This window comes from Cibotium barometz, chromosome 3 (assembly GCF_041138505.1).
Source record: "Cibotium barometz isolate CiBa-2024 chromosome 3, ASM4113850v1, whole genome shotgun sequence".
Lineage (NCBI taxonomy): Eukaryota > Viridiplantae > Streptophyta > Polypodiopsida > Cyatheales > Cibotiaceae > Cibotium > Cibotium barometz.
Genome location: NC_141048.1, coordinates 63857455 through 63875846, shown reverse-complemented (window position 1 = coordinate 63875846; position 18392 = coordinate 63857455). Strand labels below are relative to the sequence as shown.

The 18392-nt window shown below is 44.4% G+C and overlaps 1 protein-coding gene across 3 annotated transcripts; it reads left to right on the top strand.

The window, feature by feature from the left end:
• The first annotated feature begins 2026 nt into the window (after nucleotides 1–2026).
• On the top strand, nucleotides 2027–18064 carry LOC147640384 (uncharacterized). Of its 3 annotated transcripts, XM_086779971.1 has the most exons (3): nucleotides 2101–2173; nucleotides 5852–5920; nucleotides 16878–18064. In XM_086779971.1, the coding sequence occupies exon 3, from the start codon at nucleotides 17015–17017 to the stop codon at nucleotides 17918–17920; it is 906 nt and encodes a 301-aa protein (XP_086636097.1). In that variant the 5' UTR covers nucleotides 2101–2173; nucleotides 5852–5920; nucleotides 16878–17014; the 3' UTR covers nucleotides 17921–18064. The 3 variants fall into 3 exon arrangements, with proteins under 3 accessions (XP_086636094.1, XP_086636097.1, XP_086636099.1); XM_086779968.1 differs by lacking the exon at nucleotides 5852–5920 and having other exon boundaries at nucleotides 2027–2173; XM_086779973.1 differs by lacking the exons at nucleotides 2101–2173; nucleotides 5852–5920 and adding an exon at nucleotides 16766–16787.
• Nucleotides 18065–18392: the final 328 nt, after the last annotated feature.

The window sequence follows — 18392 nt, the reverse complement described above, 5'->3', positions numbered from 1 at the left end:
CAGAAAGAAAGTGGTGAAGCCATCAAGTAAGCCAAGTGAGAAGAAAGAAGGTCGGAACCACAATCGGCAACACAACCCATCTACTCGTGGATGAAGAAAATACACAATGGCGCTGAAAGGAGTACACAACAGGGAAAAAGGAGCATAAGGAAACGGTTGCATTGAACAAACAAGTGAACATCCATGGCCAAGTAATAAGAAGTATGGAAACCTAGCAAAATCAAACCATTTACGAGCACGTGCTCCCAACAAAAAAGACATACACAAAGGTGAAGCCAAGAAGAAGCCCACATAAGTAGAAAGGCAGAAACTGAGAAGAAGAAGCAGACAAATTGATGGTGCCAAGAATACAGTAAACACCTTGAAAACCAATAAACAACCCGCCCAGCTGTCTCATCAAAATTCCACAGCGGTTGGGAAAGGAACCATGGTTGAGGTTTGGCACATGGCCACCAAAGAAGATCTCAATTCTAATAAGGCCAACTTTGAAGACATTATAGTCTTTGAATTGGTGCCCGGTGCCCTTGGCTTGTGCGCACACTTTCCTCACTCACCTAAAGCCTTGGGATTGACACGACATCATGTCACTCACCATCCTAGCCAATCTGCTTTCATGCCAAATGGCAAATTGAGCTAAAACCTTTACCATTGAACTCAATGCTCGTGCAAGAATGCAGCAAGCAAAGTACACTTTATCCACATGATTACAAAGATCCTTTGTCATGCCATTGACAAGGAGCTTCCACCCCTTGTGTCTCACCCAGCCTCGTCCCAACTTATGAAGTAGCATCTCTTGTGTGACAACCCTAAATGTCAACTATAGGAGTCTTCATAAATAGTAAGTTGGTCTTAGGGAAGTCACACAGGCGTCCAAGATGCTAAGACACGATGGTGTAAGAGCAACCACACCATTTGCCTCCAAAAGCCACGATCCCCATTCCACAATCCACTCAAGATGATCTTATGGCTCTATGCAATATCCCCACGGCACATTAGAGGAGGCGATCCAAGGAATTACACAGTTCACCATAGATCACATAGGAGTCCACCACAACTTGAGTGGCGCTGCACATCCTATCTCCTAAATGATCACCAAATGTGGGGAGAGTACATGGCTGCACCACCCAAAGAAGTTCTCTTTAACCCTAGGTTCATGCCAATCAAAAGATGGTAGTCTTGGTGCAAGCTCTTGCTCATGGAAGGAAAAGAGCCTATCTCTAACTTCCCATATATTGAAACACTCACACTACTCACCACCACATAGATGTGGCTTCTAATGAAGAGCTTTAATGACCTCTACTACACCAAGGTCCTCGAACCTGCTATAGTGGCAACATGTTGGTTCTTCCAACTCATCATCCTCATCCTTGAGGAGGTGCATGGTTTACACATCAAGCTCCTAAGTGAGAGATCCAGAGTCCAAGCCCCATTCCTTGCACCTTAGTACTTGCGTTAGTAATTCTCAAGTTATCACATTATACAATAATGCATATATGTACATTTATTGAGATGCGTTAGTAATTCTCAAGTTATCACATTATATAATAAATACATATATGGGCATGTATGTAGATGCGTTTGTGACATGGGATTTTTCTTTTGACATCTAGAGAGAGAAAAAGCTCACCATTTGTAAAAAAAAAAAGCCAAAATGGATACTAGTGGAAATTTTGTGGAGTAGGGCATGCAACACAATTTGGGCAATCTTCTTTGGGTGTATATAGAGAATCTCATCGTTGAATTATTGTGCCTATACAAAAGGCACAAAGTCTGAGTCAGTTCTTACAATCTTAACACACATAATGGAATAAAAAAAGGAAAAAATATCAACGAGTCATTTCTTGCGAATTTCACCCATTTACCATGTCCATTTCCCCTATCCAAAATCCATTGCATCCCAAGTGGGGGGAACCATTACACATGCCCCTCACACACACACGCACACACAAAAGCTCTCCCCCTTCTCTCTCTCTCTAACGGGAGGAGTCCTAAAGGTGTGTGTACATGCCCTTCTTTTTCAGCTATCTTTTACGATTATTGAAAATTTTATGGATGTATGTTAAAGGAAAAGTACCATCAAATTTTGGGGGGGTAGGTAGCTCTACTGAAGAAATGTGTGTTTGCTTATTTTCCAAGGAAAGCAACGGAGGTGGTAGCTATGGCGGATCTGCAGGTAACCCCCCCCCCCCATTCCCCCCCTTCCCCTTCTCATGCTGTCTTCAGGCGATGCAGGCTTTGCTTGGTTTTGATTCTATATTTCATGGATTTTTATCGAATTAGGCCAAATATTCTGCTCTTTTTCCCCCATTATTTGCGTTCAGATATTCGGAAAAATATGGATTTTAGTGAGTAAATGAAGCCCAAACCCTAACCCTCTCAAACCGAACGCAGTGAAAACAATCTATTATTTTTAAAGTCCTCAAATAAAGAAGAAAAGAAGGTATACATAAGACCCTGGTTTTACCTTGCTGAGAGGGCACGGGGTTATTATTATTATTATTTTTTGTCAAAGGTGAAATGAGCAGCTGGTCCTTGCCATTTTGCACATATTTCTGTTTCACCCATGCTGGCAAGAAGGCAAGAAGTCTTTATACTCTTGCTCAGCCACCACACTGAAGGCTGGGCCAAACAAGGCCACCGCCTGCTGTAGAGGGAGTGAGCGGGGTTGACAAGGGAGTGTCTGTTGCTTTGTTCAGACTACTGAATCATATTTATGAAGTTTTCTACTTGCATTCACAAATTGCTGGTAAGTCTTCTGGTTTGAACTTCAGTGGGCTTGTGCGGGCTCAATACCTGGTAGGAGCAGTTTTGTCAGCTGGGGCTTCCAGGACCGTCCAAGCTGGAAGCTATCCTCTGCAAAAGGTGCCAGTGAGGCAGCATGGTGGCTTCCATATGAATGGCATCGGATGTCCTGAAGCTCTTTTCCATGGATCAAGGCACTGCGTCAGTTTACTGAAGTGTTCAGTGCCTTTTTCTGAACCCAGCTAAAGGAGCTTGGTATGAGGTTGGTTTGCTATGCACATGAACAAGGGAATCCACCACTCTTAGGACTGTGGTAAAGCTACAGCTTTGCCCATGCACATGGGTGTGGTTACTGGTCTTTCTTACTAGACGTGTCTTCAGGCATTGGTGGGGATTTGAACGACACCTGTGTATACAAAGTGCCCACTAGGTGGACCATGGCTTGCAGCTTTCCAACTTGGCCGCTGGGTCCAGTGGGTGTAGAAATAGATGCTATGCTGTCAAGGAATAAGCCAGACACCATGAGAGTTGTGTGCTCTTAGAAATGAAGCTGGGAGCGGAGCAAATCCTTTGGTAAGATACTGGAATCTGCTCCAACTGTGGAGATTTGAAAAAGTCTCCTGGTTTGCTGAGTTCAGGCGTTTCTGAAGTTTTATATGTAGGTAAGCTGTGTAGCTTTGTAACGCGCGGATGCTCTGGGTAGTCATCTTTCAGCCCTAAACACTCTTGAAGACCTTCTGATGCAAAAACGCACCATGATGCAAAAACGCAGGTAGAGAGAGAGTAGAGAGAGAGAGTGAGAGGTGCTGGAATTTCAGTATATACTATGTACAAAAAAGGTACAAATCTGTACAGCCATGGGCTGCCTTCATAAAAAGGTTGTTAACTCCTAAATCTGTCCCCTATGGGACCTCTAAGTGACCCACACCCCTAGTGGGTGGAATGAATAATTCATGAGCACTTGAGCCCCTTTTATATGTGTCTTGGACAATGTGGGAACTGCTGGAAACTGGCCGACTGCTGGTCGGCCAGTTCTAAAAGCATTAAATGCTTATTAAATCAGCCGACTTCATGCGCCTTCTTCCTGGTTCAGCCGACAGCTTCTGTCCTCAGCCGACTGCTCCCTGGTGCTTCTCCAAGTCCAACCTGTCCACTACTGCATCTTGTGCTCCACAGTCTGACTCTATCTGGTTCCTAGTCTTTTATCTGTCTGCCTCTTCTGGATCTAGCCTTGAGAAGGTCCATGGCATTGCTGATGCACATGACATCCCCCTCTGCTAAACTTGATGACGGGAATCCAACCTGCTCTTGGATGACTGTCATCATCCCAATCCTGTCCCGAAGTCCCTCTGTCATCATCCATCCCTGGCAAACCTTTTTCTTTGAAAATCCGTTCTGTTCTCCAAACCACTCTGTCTCTGATGAAGATCTGTGCATCTGGTCTTCCTCTAGTCCACAATCCATTCCTGCCCTGGCTCTGAACACCGTCTTGGTCTTCGTTCCTGGAACTGAGTCTGGCACTCTCGCATCACCCTTGGAGGATCAACCTCCCTTGGGACCGTTCCCTTAGAACCCATCTGGCTCACGGAACTGCCATCCCCATCTGGCACTGTGGAACACCACCAACAAACCTCCTGGGAGTTCTTCCCGCTTCTGTGCTCCTCGCCTTGGGCTTCGAATCCGTGTACTTTCCTGTACCTTGGACCTGTACACCATCATCTGGGACTGAATCAGCGTTTAGCTTTGCTGAGCCTGATGCTCTGATACCAATGTAACACGCGGATGCTCTGGGTAGTCATCTTTCAGCCCTAAACACTCTTGAAGACCTTCTGATGCAAAAACGCACCATGATGCAAAAACGCAGGTAGAGAGAGAGTAGAGAGAGAGAGTGAGAGGTGCTGGAATTTCAGTATATACTATGTACAAAAAAGGTACAAATCTGTACAGCCATGGGCTGCCTTCATAAAAAGGTTGTTAACTCCTAAATCTGTCCCCTATGGGACCTCTAAGTGACCCACACCCCTAGTGGGTGGAATGAATAATTCATGAGCACTTGAGCCCCTTTTATATGTGTCTTGGACAATGTGGGAACTGCTGGAAACTGGCCGACTGCTGGTCGGCCAGTTCTAAAAGCATTAAATGCTTATTAAATCAGCCGACTTCATGCGCCTTCTTCCTGGTTCAGCCGACAGCTTCTGTCCTCAGCCGACTGCTCCCTGGTGCTTCTCCAAGTCCAACCTGTCCACTACTGCATCTTGTGCTCCACAGTCTGACTCTATCTGGTTCCTAGTCTTTTATCTGTCTGCCTCTTCTGGATCTAGCCTTGAGAAGGTCCATGGCATTGCTGATGCACATGACAAGCTTAGAGTTTGGAAGAGGGGACAATAAAATGGTAACTGGACATGCCTTTTTAGAGGGAGTTTCTCCTCCTAATGGCTAATGTCTAGCCTGGCCACCTAGTCTAGGGCCAGTGTTGGGTGCCAGTTAGGGCCTTTTTGGCCTGCCCAAATTTGTTGAAAACTGGACGCCATTAGATGCAGGCCTTGGTTGCATGCTTTTTCTCCACTTCGCTGGTCTTTGTTTTCTCCATTCCCTTTGTTCCTTGCCCCACATGCCATTGCATCCTATTTAAGTGTACACATGGTGAGATCAGGATTCAGAGCTTTTGTATTAGTTTTTTCCGTATTTCTAGGACAGCTTTTTTCTCACGACGTTTGTACTTCAGTCTATTGGACTGAGACTCTCAGTGCTATTTTGAGAGCACCCTTGCAGCATGTTGTCAATTTATCTACATATTTTTGATGTGTTTGAACTTTGCCTTTCTTTTTATATGAGTTTATTGCCACGATCATGAGTCAGGAGCAAGGATGACCGTTGACATGTAACTCCACTTGTTTAAAACGTATTTGAAACCTGGCAGATTTGTATAATACAAACACTGAACCATAGTTGCCAAGTTTATCCATGCATATAAGTAGCATATCTGGCATTTTTAAAGACATGTGCCCCCCCTTTATGAAACGTTTTTGAAACCTCCCAAATTTTATGAAATGCGTCATAAATGTTTTAAACATGTTTTTTGAAACACCTAACTAGTAACTATGACTAGGTGTCACATGCATCCCGCACTTGGATGTCGTGGACATGGACGTGTCAGCAATTGTGCCACCACAAGAAGGTTAGGGTCAGTTCAGCAGGTCTTGCACTTGCCCATCGTGCTTGTCCCGCACACTGATGTAACCTTCTCGAATGATGTATTTGTTGGGATTCAAAGTCGTATGTGTGCATGTCCATCTCTTGAGTCCACCAATGTGTAAGTGTATAGGTGTGAACACCTCTTATATGTGTAAGTGTGCTTATATGTGTGTGAACCTACTCTTATGAGTAGATAAGATAAGTGTGTGTGTGTGTGTGTGACCTAAGCAGTGATGTGTGTGAGTCAAAAGATAAGGTTCTAAACCTACAAAAAACATGTACTTGGATTCAAGTTTTACAATTTTAATCTATGCTGATTTGAGTTGTGCAATTTCTGTGTGTGTGTGTGTGCGCGCGCGTGTGTGTCTCTCTCGCTCATGCTCTCTCTCTCTCTCTCTCACGATGGAGTTTCATCCTCCATAGCAACAACTGTTGCCTAACCCTAGGCCTGGTCTTCAATTGGTATCAAAGCTGCTTTTGTTCATTTTAGTACCTGCCCGCCATCACTCTTGCAACTGCCCACCATTTGCCTAGCTACTGGAGAGGCTCTCCATCAACCTCACCAGCTCACACCTATGTAGCTCCACCAACTTCATGCATCTTCGCCCATGCTATACCTGCCAGCTTTGCTCACTGCACCTCTGCACAATTGACGTCACGGCCATCATTGCCGCTTGTGAACCCGTCATCGCTTAAAAAAATAATTATATAGCTGGCTTGCATGACCTTATTAAGGATTAAAGGCTTAAGCCTTTGAAATTTAAGCCTTGTTATTAAGGCTTATTAAAGTCATCGCTGCTGGCCTTATCCTCTTTGCTGCCCTTTGCCTCTGTGCCATCGTGCTCCGTTCGACATCTCTTGCTTTGGTAGGCAAGCAGCCTTATCTTCAGAACTCTTCTGTCTGCTCCCAATTGACTGCACCCTCTGCAACATCATCAACATCTTCAGCAACAGTATTATATCTGCAGAAATAAAAATACAAAAACCAAATTGGGGCTTTTCTTTAATGAGGTGATAATCCCTAATTAAAGGTGCCAACATTCATTGGGACTTTTTGCAAAATCAGTAATCTATATCAAATCAGGAAAAGCAACAAATTGAAGCCTTGCACTACCCATAACTTTGGGGTTTTTTGACAAATTGGCCAAAATTGGACTTGCTGTTAACACATTGAAGACTCCATAACAGCATGGAAGGGGAGGTAGCTGGAAGCAACCCCGCTTCAGGGACACACCCGAAAAGCGTCCAAACTTCCAAAAATAACTTGTAATTTTTTGTGTTGTACTTTCCCGCGTATGTTCTCGCCTTTATTATTTTCTGTTTATTTGTGCGTCATGGGATCTTTGCCTGCCCGAGGTCTCTCCCAAAACGAGATGTAATAATCTCTATGTGAGTTTTTTCTGCCTTAATGTTATAAAAGGCTCGTTGTTTGTCACTTCTATGTCTAGGGGTGGAGCTCCCATAAATCAGGTGTCTGGAAGGGCATTTCTAGGATGTTAATGCCTTGGTTCTCTCGACCTTTGAGTTTTTGTGCATCCATGCTTAGACTTGGAGCCTTTGATCATGCTTATACGCACTCGTGTGCTTGGATAAGCCTCTGAATCATGCTCAAACTTAAGCCTATGAGTTGGCATAGAGAACATTTTTAGTATTGGACATGGTGTAGTCTGGAGGCCATCATAGAGCATGATGAAGGTTATCTCAGGTCACTCCACGTTCGCTCTGAAGGGAGGTTTGTTGGGATTTGGAGTTAGATGTGTGCGTGTCCATCTCTTGTGTCCACCAATGTGTTTAGTGTATAGGTGTGAACACCCCTTGTGTAAGTGTGCTTATATGTGTGTGAACCTACTCTTATGAGTAGATAAGTGTGTGTGTGTGTGTGTGTGTGTGTGTGACCTAAGCCGAGATGTCACTGCAGGTGACATGTGTCACCGACTTATGGTTTGTGTGAGTCAAAAAACATAAGGTTGTAAACCTACAAAAAGCATGTACTTGAACCAAGTTTTACAATTTAATCTATGCTGATTTGAGTCGTGCAATTTCTCTCTCTCTCTCTCTCTCTCTCACCCACGATGGAGTTTGATCCTCCATAGCAACAGCTTTTGCCTAACCCTAAACCGTAGGCCTGGTCTTCTGTCACCATTTGGTCCCTTAACTAGTCTTGACCAGTGTTTCACCAAGGTGTGAACGGAAATTTTTCACAGAAGAAAGCTGAAGCATCTATCGGCAAAGTTTGGCCTGAAAGATGGCCACACAGCATGGGTAGCATGGGATTTTATTCATCAAAGTGACTTATAATGTTTATAAGTCGGTGTGTTCACATATCATTAAAGACGGGCTGGACATTATTATTTTGGGCATCTAGGGCATCTACAGGTGGACAAAAGGAGGCGCCTACTTGAAACTTGGCCAACAAGCTTGGGAAAAGCACTGAAGTTGATATTTTGGGCAAAACTTGGAGTACAAGCCAAGAAAAGCGTAAAGTTGATATTTTGGGCGCAAACTTGGAGTATAAGCCAAGAAAAAGCATGAAGTTGATATTTTTGGGCAAAAAGGAAAAAGTGCTGCAAATATAGCTAGTCGACTTCATAAAAAAGAGGTTGGGCTTCTCTTTTTTGGCATGCGCATCTCTTTGGAGCCTTCTCTCTCTCTCCTCTATTGGCCGTCTGCAATTTTTCTCTCTCTTCTCTCTTGCGATGGCTGTACAACACTTTCTGGGCTGTTTTCAGCAGGTCGACTCCTTCCATAGCTCCCATAGAGTTGGTCGAGCTCCCATAGAGTTAGTCGGCTTGTTCTAGAACCCCCATAGAGCTGGTTGACTTCTTCCAGGGCAGCCACATGGTTGGTCGCTTTCTCCCAGAGCCTGATAGGTTTGGTCGACTCATTTTTGGGCAGATATGGGACTGCTTTTGGGGCTGATTTGAGAGCTCGTTTGGGGCTGGTTTGAGGCTTAGTTTTTGGGGCTGTTTTGGCACGAAATTTGGGACTGTTTTTGGCTCCGTACCGGGCTGATTGATGGATTGTTTAAAAGTTGATTATGGAACTATTTTGAGACAGTTTTTTCGGTTGGCTTTTGGTGCTGTGTTTGTATCTATCAGAATACGCAGTGGAGATGATGACCAAATCTGGGAACACGAGCAAACGCAATGCAGAAAAACAGCACAAGAGGGAGAGAGAGAGGCGTGTAACTCTGCTCTATATACACAAAGAACATCCCGAAGTGATACAAGATGTGGCGAGGGCTGTGGGGCCATTTTATATGGCCCCCATACAGCAGTCGGCCTGCAGCAAAGGTAGCCGACAGGCTCTGAATCTCCGCGACCAGCCCCACATATACCAATCGGCCGGCTGTCCTGAGTCGGCCAACACACAACTGAAGTCGGGTACTTGCAGGTACAGTTGACCAAAAGATAGAGCCTCCTACCAGCTAAGGATTGCCATCCAAGCCACATAAAAATGGAAAAAATGGGAAAAAAAATACGGAGAGTGGGAAAAAATGAGAAAACACCTACAAGGGCGGGCACACCCACAACAAAGGCCCTGGTGTCTACAGAAAGATAGGAGATGACTTCTAACACCCCCTCTCAGCTCTTGGCTGTGAAACCAACCACAGGGAGCTGGGGTGCTGCGTGAGCAAATCCTGAGATAGCGACTTCGTGAAAGAGGTCCATCGTACTGTCCTCTGTCGAACAAAACTCTAGCAAGATGTCGTCAGCACGAACAAAGTGCCTCTGGATGATCGTGGGTTCCTCCAGTGGAAGCCCAGTCCTGCCATGCGACCTCTGCGACCTTACCACCTCACAAGCAGCCCGGTACTCTGCCTTTGTCGAAGACAAGGCAAAAGATGACTGCCTCTTACTGCTCCATAATATGCTCCCGCATCGTCAACGACTTTGCAGGGCTCATAACCCACATCTGTACTTCCAAGGAAATCCTCTTCATGGGCGATACCTTGTTGTAAAGAGAAGCCAAATGTTGCCATATACCTCTGGCCAGCGTCATATGCTTTACATGATTGATTACTTGCGGTGTGCAGTTGAGGAAGATAAACGAACGGACCCTGGCGTTGACACGATCCCACTTCTGTGCCTGTGCCTCCCGGTCCTTTCGGATCTACGGTAACTCCCCTTCCTCTACTTCCGGCCGTGGAACCCCAACAACGATGAAATCAGCAAGGTCGTAAGACTCCAAAACAGATTTCTTCATAACCTTCCATATGCCGTAGTTGTTCCCGTCCAACTGACGGTCCACCGGGAACGTGGGGAGTGTAGGGATCTTCACATGCCTCTTGGCCATCTCTAACAGATTTGCCATTGCGGGGATGTACTCTGAAAAAGGGTGGGTGGGCGGGAAGAAAGAAGAACTTACACTTGCAAGTGGCTGTCCAGCAAATCAGCCCGCCGTCCTCTTGCTTCTCCTCTTCCCGAACAGTCTCGAATAGTCCACCAATCAGCAACACAACAGTCCCCCTCTTGTTCACACAAATCCCAAGAATTATCACGAGCCTAGGGCTCTGATACCATGTCAGAATACGCAGCGGAGATGATGACCAAATCTGGGAACACAAGAGCAAACGCAATGCAGAAAAACAGCACAAGAGAGGGAGAGAGATCGAGGCGTGTAACTCTGCTCTATATACACAAAGAAGATCCCGAAGTGATACAAGATGTGGCAAGGGCTGTGGGGCCATTTTATATGACCCCCATACAGCAGTCGGCCTGCAGCAAAGGCAGCCGACAGGCTTTGAATCTCCACGACCAGCCACATATACCAGTCGGCAAGCTGTCCTGAGTCGGCCAGCACACAACTGAAGTCAGGTACTTGCAGGTACAGTCGGCCAGAAGATAGAGCCTCCTGCCAGCTCAGGATTGCCATCCAAGCCATAGAAAAATGGAAAAAATGGGGGAAAAAATACGGAGAGTGGGGAAAAATGAGAAAACACCTACAAGGGCGGGCACACCCACAACAAAGGCCTTGGTGTCTACAGAAAGACAGGAGATGACTTCTAACAGTATCTTGGCACTGGATAGTTATGTGGGCAAGATTTGTGCTGATGCTTTGTGGAAAATCCGTTGCTGTATGCACCTACACCTTGGTATCTTGTAAAAGCTTCTATGTGATCAAAGAAGTTCCTACGGGGGGCGGTCGTTCCGGCTCAGAGCGGTGTTAATGTATTAATTGTGGTTCATTCGCTAGGTTGGCCTATTATTGTTTCGGGCTTCTAAGACTCGCGACATCTTTATCAGAGCAAAGGCTTTCTCGAGAGCAAGAGACTTTCTTCCAACAATGAGAAAGAGAAAAGATTAGAAGCGGGGACTACACTGACCAACAGTTTTGCTATTGAGCTTATGGAAGTAGTCATGTGTCAAGAGCATGAGCAGTAGATAGCTTGGTCTAAGGACTCATGGATTCATAGATTATATCCTCGAAGTATGGACTTGGTTTTATGTGCCTGTATTCAGCACTCTTTCCATATGGATTATGGTGGATTATTTGTTGTACTAATTCTTTCTATTTGCTACTTCCCTTAGTGCTAGGCTTCATTCGGAGGTTTGATAGAAACTCAGTACGAAGGGCTTTGTGTGAATATATGCTCTTATGTGTGTGTGTGGAGTGCGTGTGTGAGAGCATATCTTGATACACAAGTTCTACATCCACTATTGGGCACTGATGATGTTAGTGGGGATGTCATAGTATCTAGTCCATACTATGCATAGTGGAGTTGATAGTTATATAGTCTTGTGGGTTGACTACTATGAGTATATAACATGCCCGTTCCTACAAGGTGAATTTGGGCATGTTCTTGGATTCATCTAGGTATATAAATCAAGCTGACAAGCAAACTATATATTGTAAGCCCGACGGGAGCGTGCACTGCGGAGGCGGCTCTCGGGCGGCGGCGACAAGCGGCTCAGCCGGTAGAGATGGGCGTTGCAGAGGCGGCACTCGGCGAAAGTTGGCTCTGCAGGGGTTGAGCAGGGTGGTGCAAGGAAGTAGAGGTAGATGATGATGATGAAGATCCTTGCTCACACAAGATGATCCTCCAAGGTGGTTCTCCACAAATTCTTCTATGAATCTCCAAAGGGTGCAAGCTTCTTATATACTTGATGGGGGTGTCTACTTTGGCCATGCTTTGCTTTTGCTTTATCTTCTTGCTTTTGCTTTTTCTCTTTTAAATATTATTAATAATAGCCAAAGTTCTTGATTTGTGCTTTTATAGCGTCAGGGCCTTGCTTTTTGGCTTGAGAGCTGCTTTTAGCTTTTTGATTCAGTTCGATGTCCTCTTTCCAATGATGTCCTCTGCTTTTGGTCAACATAGTTTGAGTTTTTGCTTTTTCTTGCTTTTTGACCAAGACTGGTGCTTTGTCCAATGCCAGCTTTAGGAACCCTGTTCCTATGTATCCAACAACTTGCCCAAGTGTCCGGGCATGAGTTCCATCATGTGAAAAGAGTTTGGAGGGCCAAATAGTTACATTTCCTTCCTCTTATATCACAGTTGTCCTCAACTGTGGGGTACAAATATTCCATATGATCATGGCACTAGCCTCATCTGGTGCTCTTGTGCATCTGGTCTTTCCTCATATATGTGGTGCCTTCTGTTCATATGGCAACATCTTTATGCCTTTTCTTTGATCGATGTCCTTGTTTTTGATGGTACATGTTCTTCATAACCTGTCACATGTGTTAGATATAATAAATGCACCCACTTCTGCAAAAACTAGACACAAGCTAGTCAACAAACAAGTATGCATCATTCGCGTCTACCGGGTATTCTAGGTACTGGCCAAGTAGTCTGGAGCCCAGTGGACTATCACATGCCATAAATCCAAGCATTGTCCACACATCAAAAACAGCACGCAAAGTCAAAGAAATTTAAACATACATCAGTATGGAGTGCACAAGTAATGATTCTTTTGTTCATGGATTGTCCTGTGTGGTTTCATCGAAACCGTGTTGAGCCATCCAATTCCCAAGGGAATTCGCTCAAACTATCCTCAAGGCCATCTGGTCACTAGGAACGCGCGAGCATTCTTCCATAGTCATCTGGGCCATCTGGGCGCATTGACCGCCTAACTGCGAAATCCAATACAGCCATCTGGGCCATCTGGTCGTAATGACCGCCCGACTGCGAAATCCAATACAGCCATCTGGGCTATCCTTGATGACGAGGTTGGTGCTGGAGTCGATGTTGAGGCACTAGATCTCTCATGAAGAGCTCACTACGAGGATGTCCACATGAGTCTTACTCCGGGCTAGTACCAAGGTATAAATCAAATACTTGATGCTCACAAAATCCCACAAGAAACTCTGTACCCGAATCTGAAAGGAGTCTTGATAAGCAAAACACCGTGGTATAGATGCTGGTAGGACAAGAGGAAATGATGCAATAGTAGGTCAAGGTTTTCCTCCTCAAGGGTGGCACAAGTATGATGAAGCGGCGTCGGCGTTCTCAAGATGGCGGTAGCCTTCAACTCGGCTCAGGCGGCAGCTTGATGGAAGTGACGGCATATTTGCCCACTTGCTTCAATCTCTGCTTCATTATGTGGAGATATACCCAATCCCCTTCTTTGAAGTTGACATCTCGTCTTGACTTGTTGGCTTGCTTGGTGTATGCACACAAGGCGCTCCTTAACAAACTCAAAAATCGTTGAAAAAGTTTTGGTGGTCTTGTTGGCCTCTTTGGAAGGTGACACCATTCTCGCAAGAAGCGATGAGAAACAGCAGCCAAATGATGCCTCATAAGGAGTCCAACCAATGCTAGATGAATGAGTGTCGTTTAGGATGGCCTAGGTATGATAACTCTTGATCCTAGAACCTATAAATAGCAGGTCTTCTCGAGCACGAAACTGGCTTAGTGGGAAGCCTAAACTAGGATCCTTGAGAATCGAGATTGGGTTCCACGCCTTGGCCACATGATGCTTGGCCTCCCGTATGTGACACGAATCCTGACCTCAATATGGGTGACCCGAAGCTCCCTGGCCTCTCGTTCCTTGGTACGAAATAGGGAAAGTCCGGTTGGGCAGCCAAATGGTGACATTTGTCGTGGGTTCTTTGCCCAGGAAGTCCCCCAAAATCCGATTGAATAATCTTGGTGTGTGTTTTTATTTATTTTTGCCTTATTGTTATAAAAGGCTCCATTCTCTCCATACCTCTGCTTAAAGAAAGGGGGGGTTGTTTTTGGGTGGATTGATGTAGGCTTTCATGAGTGGTTAAGCTCTTATATCAAGCTTGACATGAGATTTCGGGTATTGGTGCCACTGTGTCTCCTTTGAGCACGTGGTATAGTCTAGAGTCCAAATCACCATGACTATTGAAGGTTTCTCCTGCATCTCCACCTTCGCTCCGAGGGGGGGTTTGTTAAATTTCAGAGCTATATGTGTGAACGCTCCCTATGAGTGTGTATATGTATGTGAACCCAAGTGTGGATAGGATAAGTGAGCCATTTGTCACTTATCTAGTGTGTTTGTGTGAGTTCTATGGGTTGAAAGATAAGGCTACATGCCTATAAAAGCAGTGTCCTTGGTGAAGGTTATCATATCAATTTAATTGTCATTGAGCCATGCAACACACTTTCTACCGCTTTGAGTTTTGTTCTCTCTCCGCCACTACCTCGCTCTATGTCGCCCCCTTTTCTAGCAGTCCGTCGTCCCTTTATTGCCACCTAAATCAAAAGAATAGCTTATTGTACCCACCTCCTGTATGTGCATGCATTAACCGATTCTTCTTTGCACCAATCTGCTCTATTCAGTGGCCAAGTTTGGTCTGAAAGTTTGGCCACTCTTGAACCTTGGCACACTTTCAGAACATTGATTGCTTTTGACAATCACAACCGACTGAGACTAATGTCATCCCCTTAAACAGATGCATCCTCATTATTTGCAACTCTCTTTCTCCCGCTTTGAGTTTTGTTCTCTTTCCACCCCTACCTCTCTCTATGGACCCCCCTTTTCTAACATTCAGTCCATGCTTTATTGCCACCTGAATAAAAAGAATAGCTTTTTGTACCCATTCACTGCTTAAGCGACCTCCTATATGCACATGCATTAACTGATTCTTCTTTGCACAAATCTGCTCTATTCAGTGGCCAAGTTTGGTCTGAAAGTTTGGCCACTCTTGAACCTTGGCACACTTTCAGAACATAGATTGCTTTTAACCATCACAACCGACTGAGACTAATGTGTCCCCTTAAACAGGCGCATCCTCAGTATTTGCAACTCTCTATTGTGCGCTCCATGCAAGTATGATCATAAACTCTTGATAAAGGCTGTTGTTTTGGCTGAAATAATCAAGAGATATTCTGGAAATGAAAACCTTCGTCATTGACGAATCTTTTATGAGCTTGCTGGGGCCAGTCTTGATGAGTCCTTGTTGTTGCCTAGTTGTTAGTGTTGGTGAAATCTCTTCCTGATTTCCAGCTCTTGGTGGCATGGCAACCTTAGCTTTCTTCTCGGATACATGATCTTTTGCATCTAAAACAGACCTTTTATCACCAACAAACTGTGGCATTTCATCATTTTAGTCTTTTGAACCTGAATCTTTATCTCAAGCTTCGTGACCACTGACATCGTCATTACTATGAGCTCTGGGAGCCCGATTGCAGCAACTTCTCAAGCCCCATGGTCATCTGAGCAAATCCCTTGCTCATTTGCAGCATCAATTTCCGTACAGTGCACAATCTCTGCTTGTGCCTCTTGTGGCCAAGAATGTGGAGTCCAATTAAGATCTTGTGCAAGATTTGCAACTTGACCAAGACTTTGTTGGCCTCCACTAATACCAACTTTTTCCAATCTTAATCCACAAGAGAAGCTTGATGGAGAACATTCATGTATTGGTAAAAAGCTTGCCAAATGAAAATGTTCAAGGCTATATATAGCAAGGTTGCATTTAAAACTCGTTTTTTATTATTTAGTACTTTTGGACTTCCAAACGTTTCAAACTTACAAAACATGTGTTTTGGTTTCTTCCCCCGTGTCCTTTTTTCTATTTATTATGTTCGGCGATTGCTTTGTATAGCCCGTTTGCACTCATGACATCAGACAGATGTGACATTGTCATTTGATTTTGATTTATCATTTGTTTCTACCATCTGCTTGAATTGTCAAATTCCAATCATGGTGTATTTGGGTATGTCTAGACATTGTTTATGTTGTGAGTGCTAATTTTGAAATTCTTAGATAGGCTGAAATGCTAGAATGTGACATGTGTTGACACATCACTCCTTGTCTAACAAAGGATATTAGATATAGACTTCGAGCTTTCTTGACCAATCTCTCACACACAGACACACACATATATATGATTTTAACATTGTAAAGTACGTAACGTTTTTGACATACTTTATCGGTCGGCAACGTTCTATACCACGTACTAAACTCGTGCCGTTTCGTACATTTCGTACGTTTGAAACTACTTTGACATATAGGCAGCCTGTCAAAAAGGTATGTCTTGCCATGACCCCTAGAATATTCTAAACTTAATCACCAACGTAGATCAGTTTATCATCTGGTATAAGGAACCACAATGACAATCCCTTTTTACAATATTGGTGATTAGCCAAATCTCACTACATGACAAGAGAAGTGATGGAAACTCTTGTATGATGGTTTATCCATGAAGATTTGTCCACTAATATGGGCACATATCTTTATGAACGAACGTGCACTTACTCTTGGGTACTGATGATGTGAAGTCTATGGTATGCATGATGGAGTTGATGATATCAAGCATTGTGAGCAAACTCTCATGGAAGATTGCAATTGCTTTTATTATGTTCGAGAAATAACTGGAACTTTCCATTGGTATGAAAGTGTGTTACAGGTTGAATGATGCAGTTGATGATTTGAAGCATTGTGAGTAGATTATCATGGAGTCAAGATTGTACTTTTTTTTTGTGAGGTTTGGGAAATAACTTGAACCTTTCATTGGTATATGTTTTGAAGTTTTCAAGGCTGGAGGTTAGTACGATCCATTAAAGATCTTAAAGAGAACTGGCCTGCGAATCTGACAAGTGAACTTTGAAGTCACGATTCCTTGGCTAGCCGTGCATAGTGACTGTTGCCTTGTTGACATTCTCAAAATGGATGACCCTGGAAGAATGGGTCTACATCATTGGGCTAACTTTGATCCCTCCCACTTGAAAGATTATCTGAGGGATCACCCTGCATTGAAATTGATGGATGTGGTGGCTGAAAGGGATGCTGCTTTTGCTGAACGTGATACGGCAATTGCAGAAAAGAAGACTGCATATGCCGAACGTGATTCGGCTCTGCTACAAAGAGATGTTGCCTGTGCTGATAGGAATTCTGCATGGATGGAGCGTGATGCTGCGATGGCAGCTCTCTCAATGGTGAGAGCTGGTAAGGACAACACTGAAACTGCTGCAAAGCTGATGCAAATGGTTAGTATGGCTGCTGTCCCTGTGCCTGTTGTGGAGGCGAACTTACAAGGTGTGCCAAAGGTCGGCAATGATGGGGAGCAGCCGGAGAAGCAAGTGAAGCAGCAGGGGAAGAAAGTCTCTCCAAAGAAACGGAAGTCTTCTGCAATGGTGAGCCAGAATACCAAGGGAGGATCCAAGTCACCTTCTAAGAAGCGTAAGCAGAAATCTCACCAGGATGTGGTAACCAAAGTGGAAAAGCAGAGGCAAGATGAAGGTCTGAATAGCAACGCTGGAGCTTTGGTTCCATTCTATGCATCAGTCACCCCTATCCCGTACTGCTCTTGTACTGGATCCAACCAACAGTGCTACAGGTGGGGCAAAGGGGGTTGGCAATCTGCATGCTGCACCAACTTCCTCTCCTTGTACCCCCTTCCAATGAATCCAGCAAAGCGTAACTCGCGAGTCCCGGGCCGTAAGATGAGTGGTGGTGCATTCAAGAAGCTTTTGGAAAGGCTAGTAGCAGATGGGGTGGACGTTACAGCCTCTGTAGATTTGAAGAACTACTGGGCAAAACATGGTACTAACAGATATGTCACCATCAAATAAGTTGTTCTTGACCATGGGTATCAAAGGTGTGTTGTGAGATCAGAAGGGTTTTGGTAGTCTGAAAATTGACATTGACATTCTGAAGATTGGCCTTGTATGTAAACTTATAAACTCTCAAGAGCTTTTTTATTGTTGGACATCAAATGATTGATGTTTTGATAGTCAGTTAGGTTGTCTGGATAAAGCATGATTAAGCTAGAAAGTTGCTAACTGATTTGATGCCTAGATACGGTAATTTAAAAACTGTTTCATTGTACAATTAGCTTGTACCACATGATGAAGCCACTTGAACATGCGTTCCGGTGGAATTATGGTGTGTTTCCAGAATGGCCTGCTTTGAAAGCTTTCATTTGCCTAGGTTGTACTTTCTAGTTAATGCTGGCTTCATTTGCCTAGGATGTTCTCGGCTGCCTTTCTATTTTATTTACTGCATTTCACCAGCGTACTGCAGCTAGTTATGTGCCTGACTGCC

What these genes read in the sequence shown, in the direction of transcription:
- LOC147640384 (XM_086779968.1), top strand. Translation starts at nt 17,015, where the DNA reads ATGGATGACCCTGGAAGAATGGGTCTACATCATTGGGCTAACTTTGAT.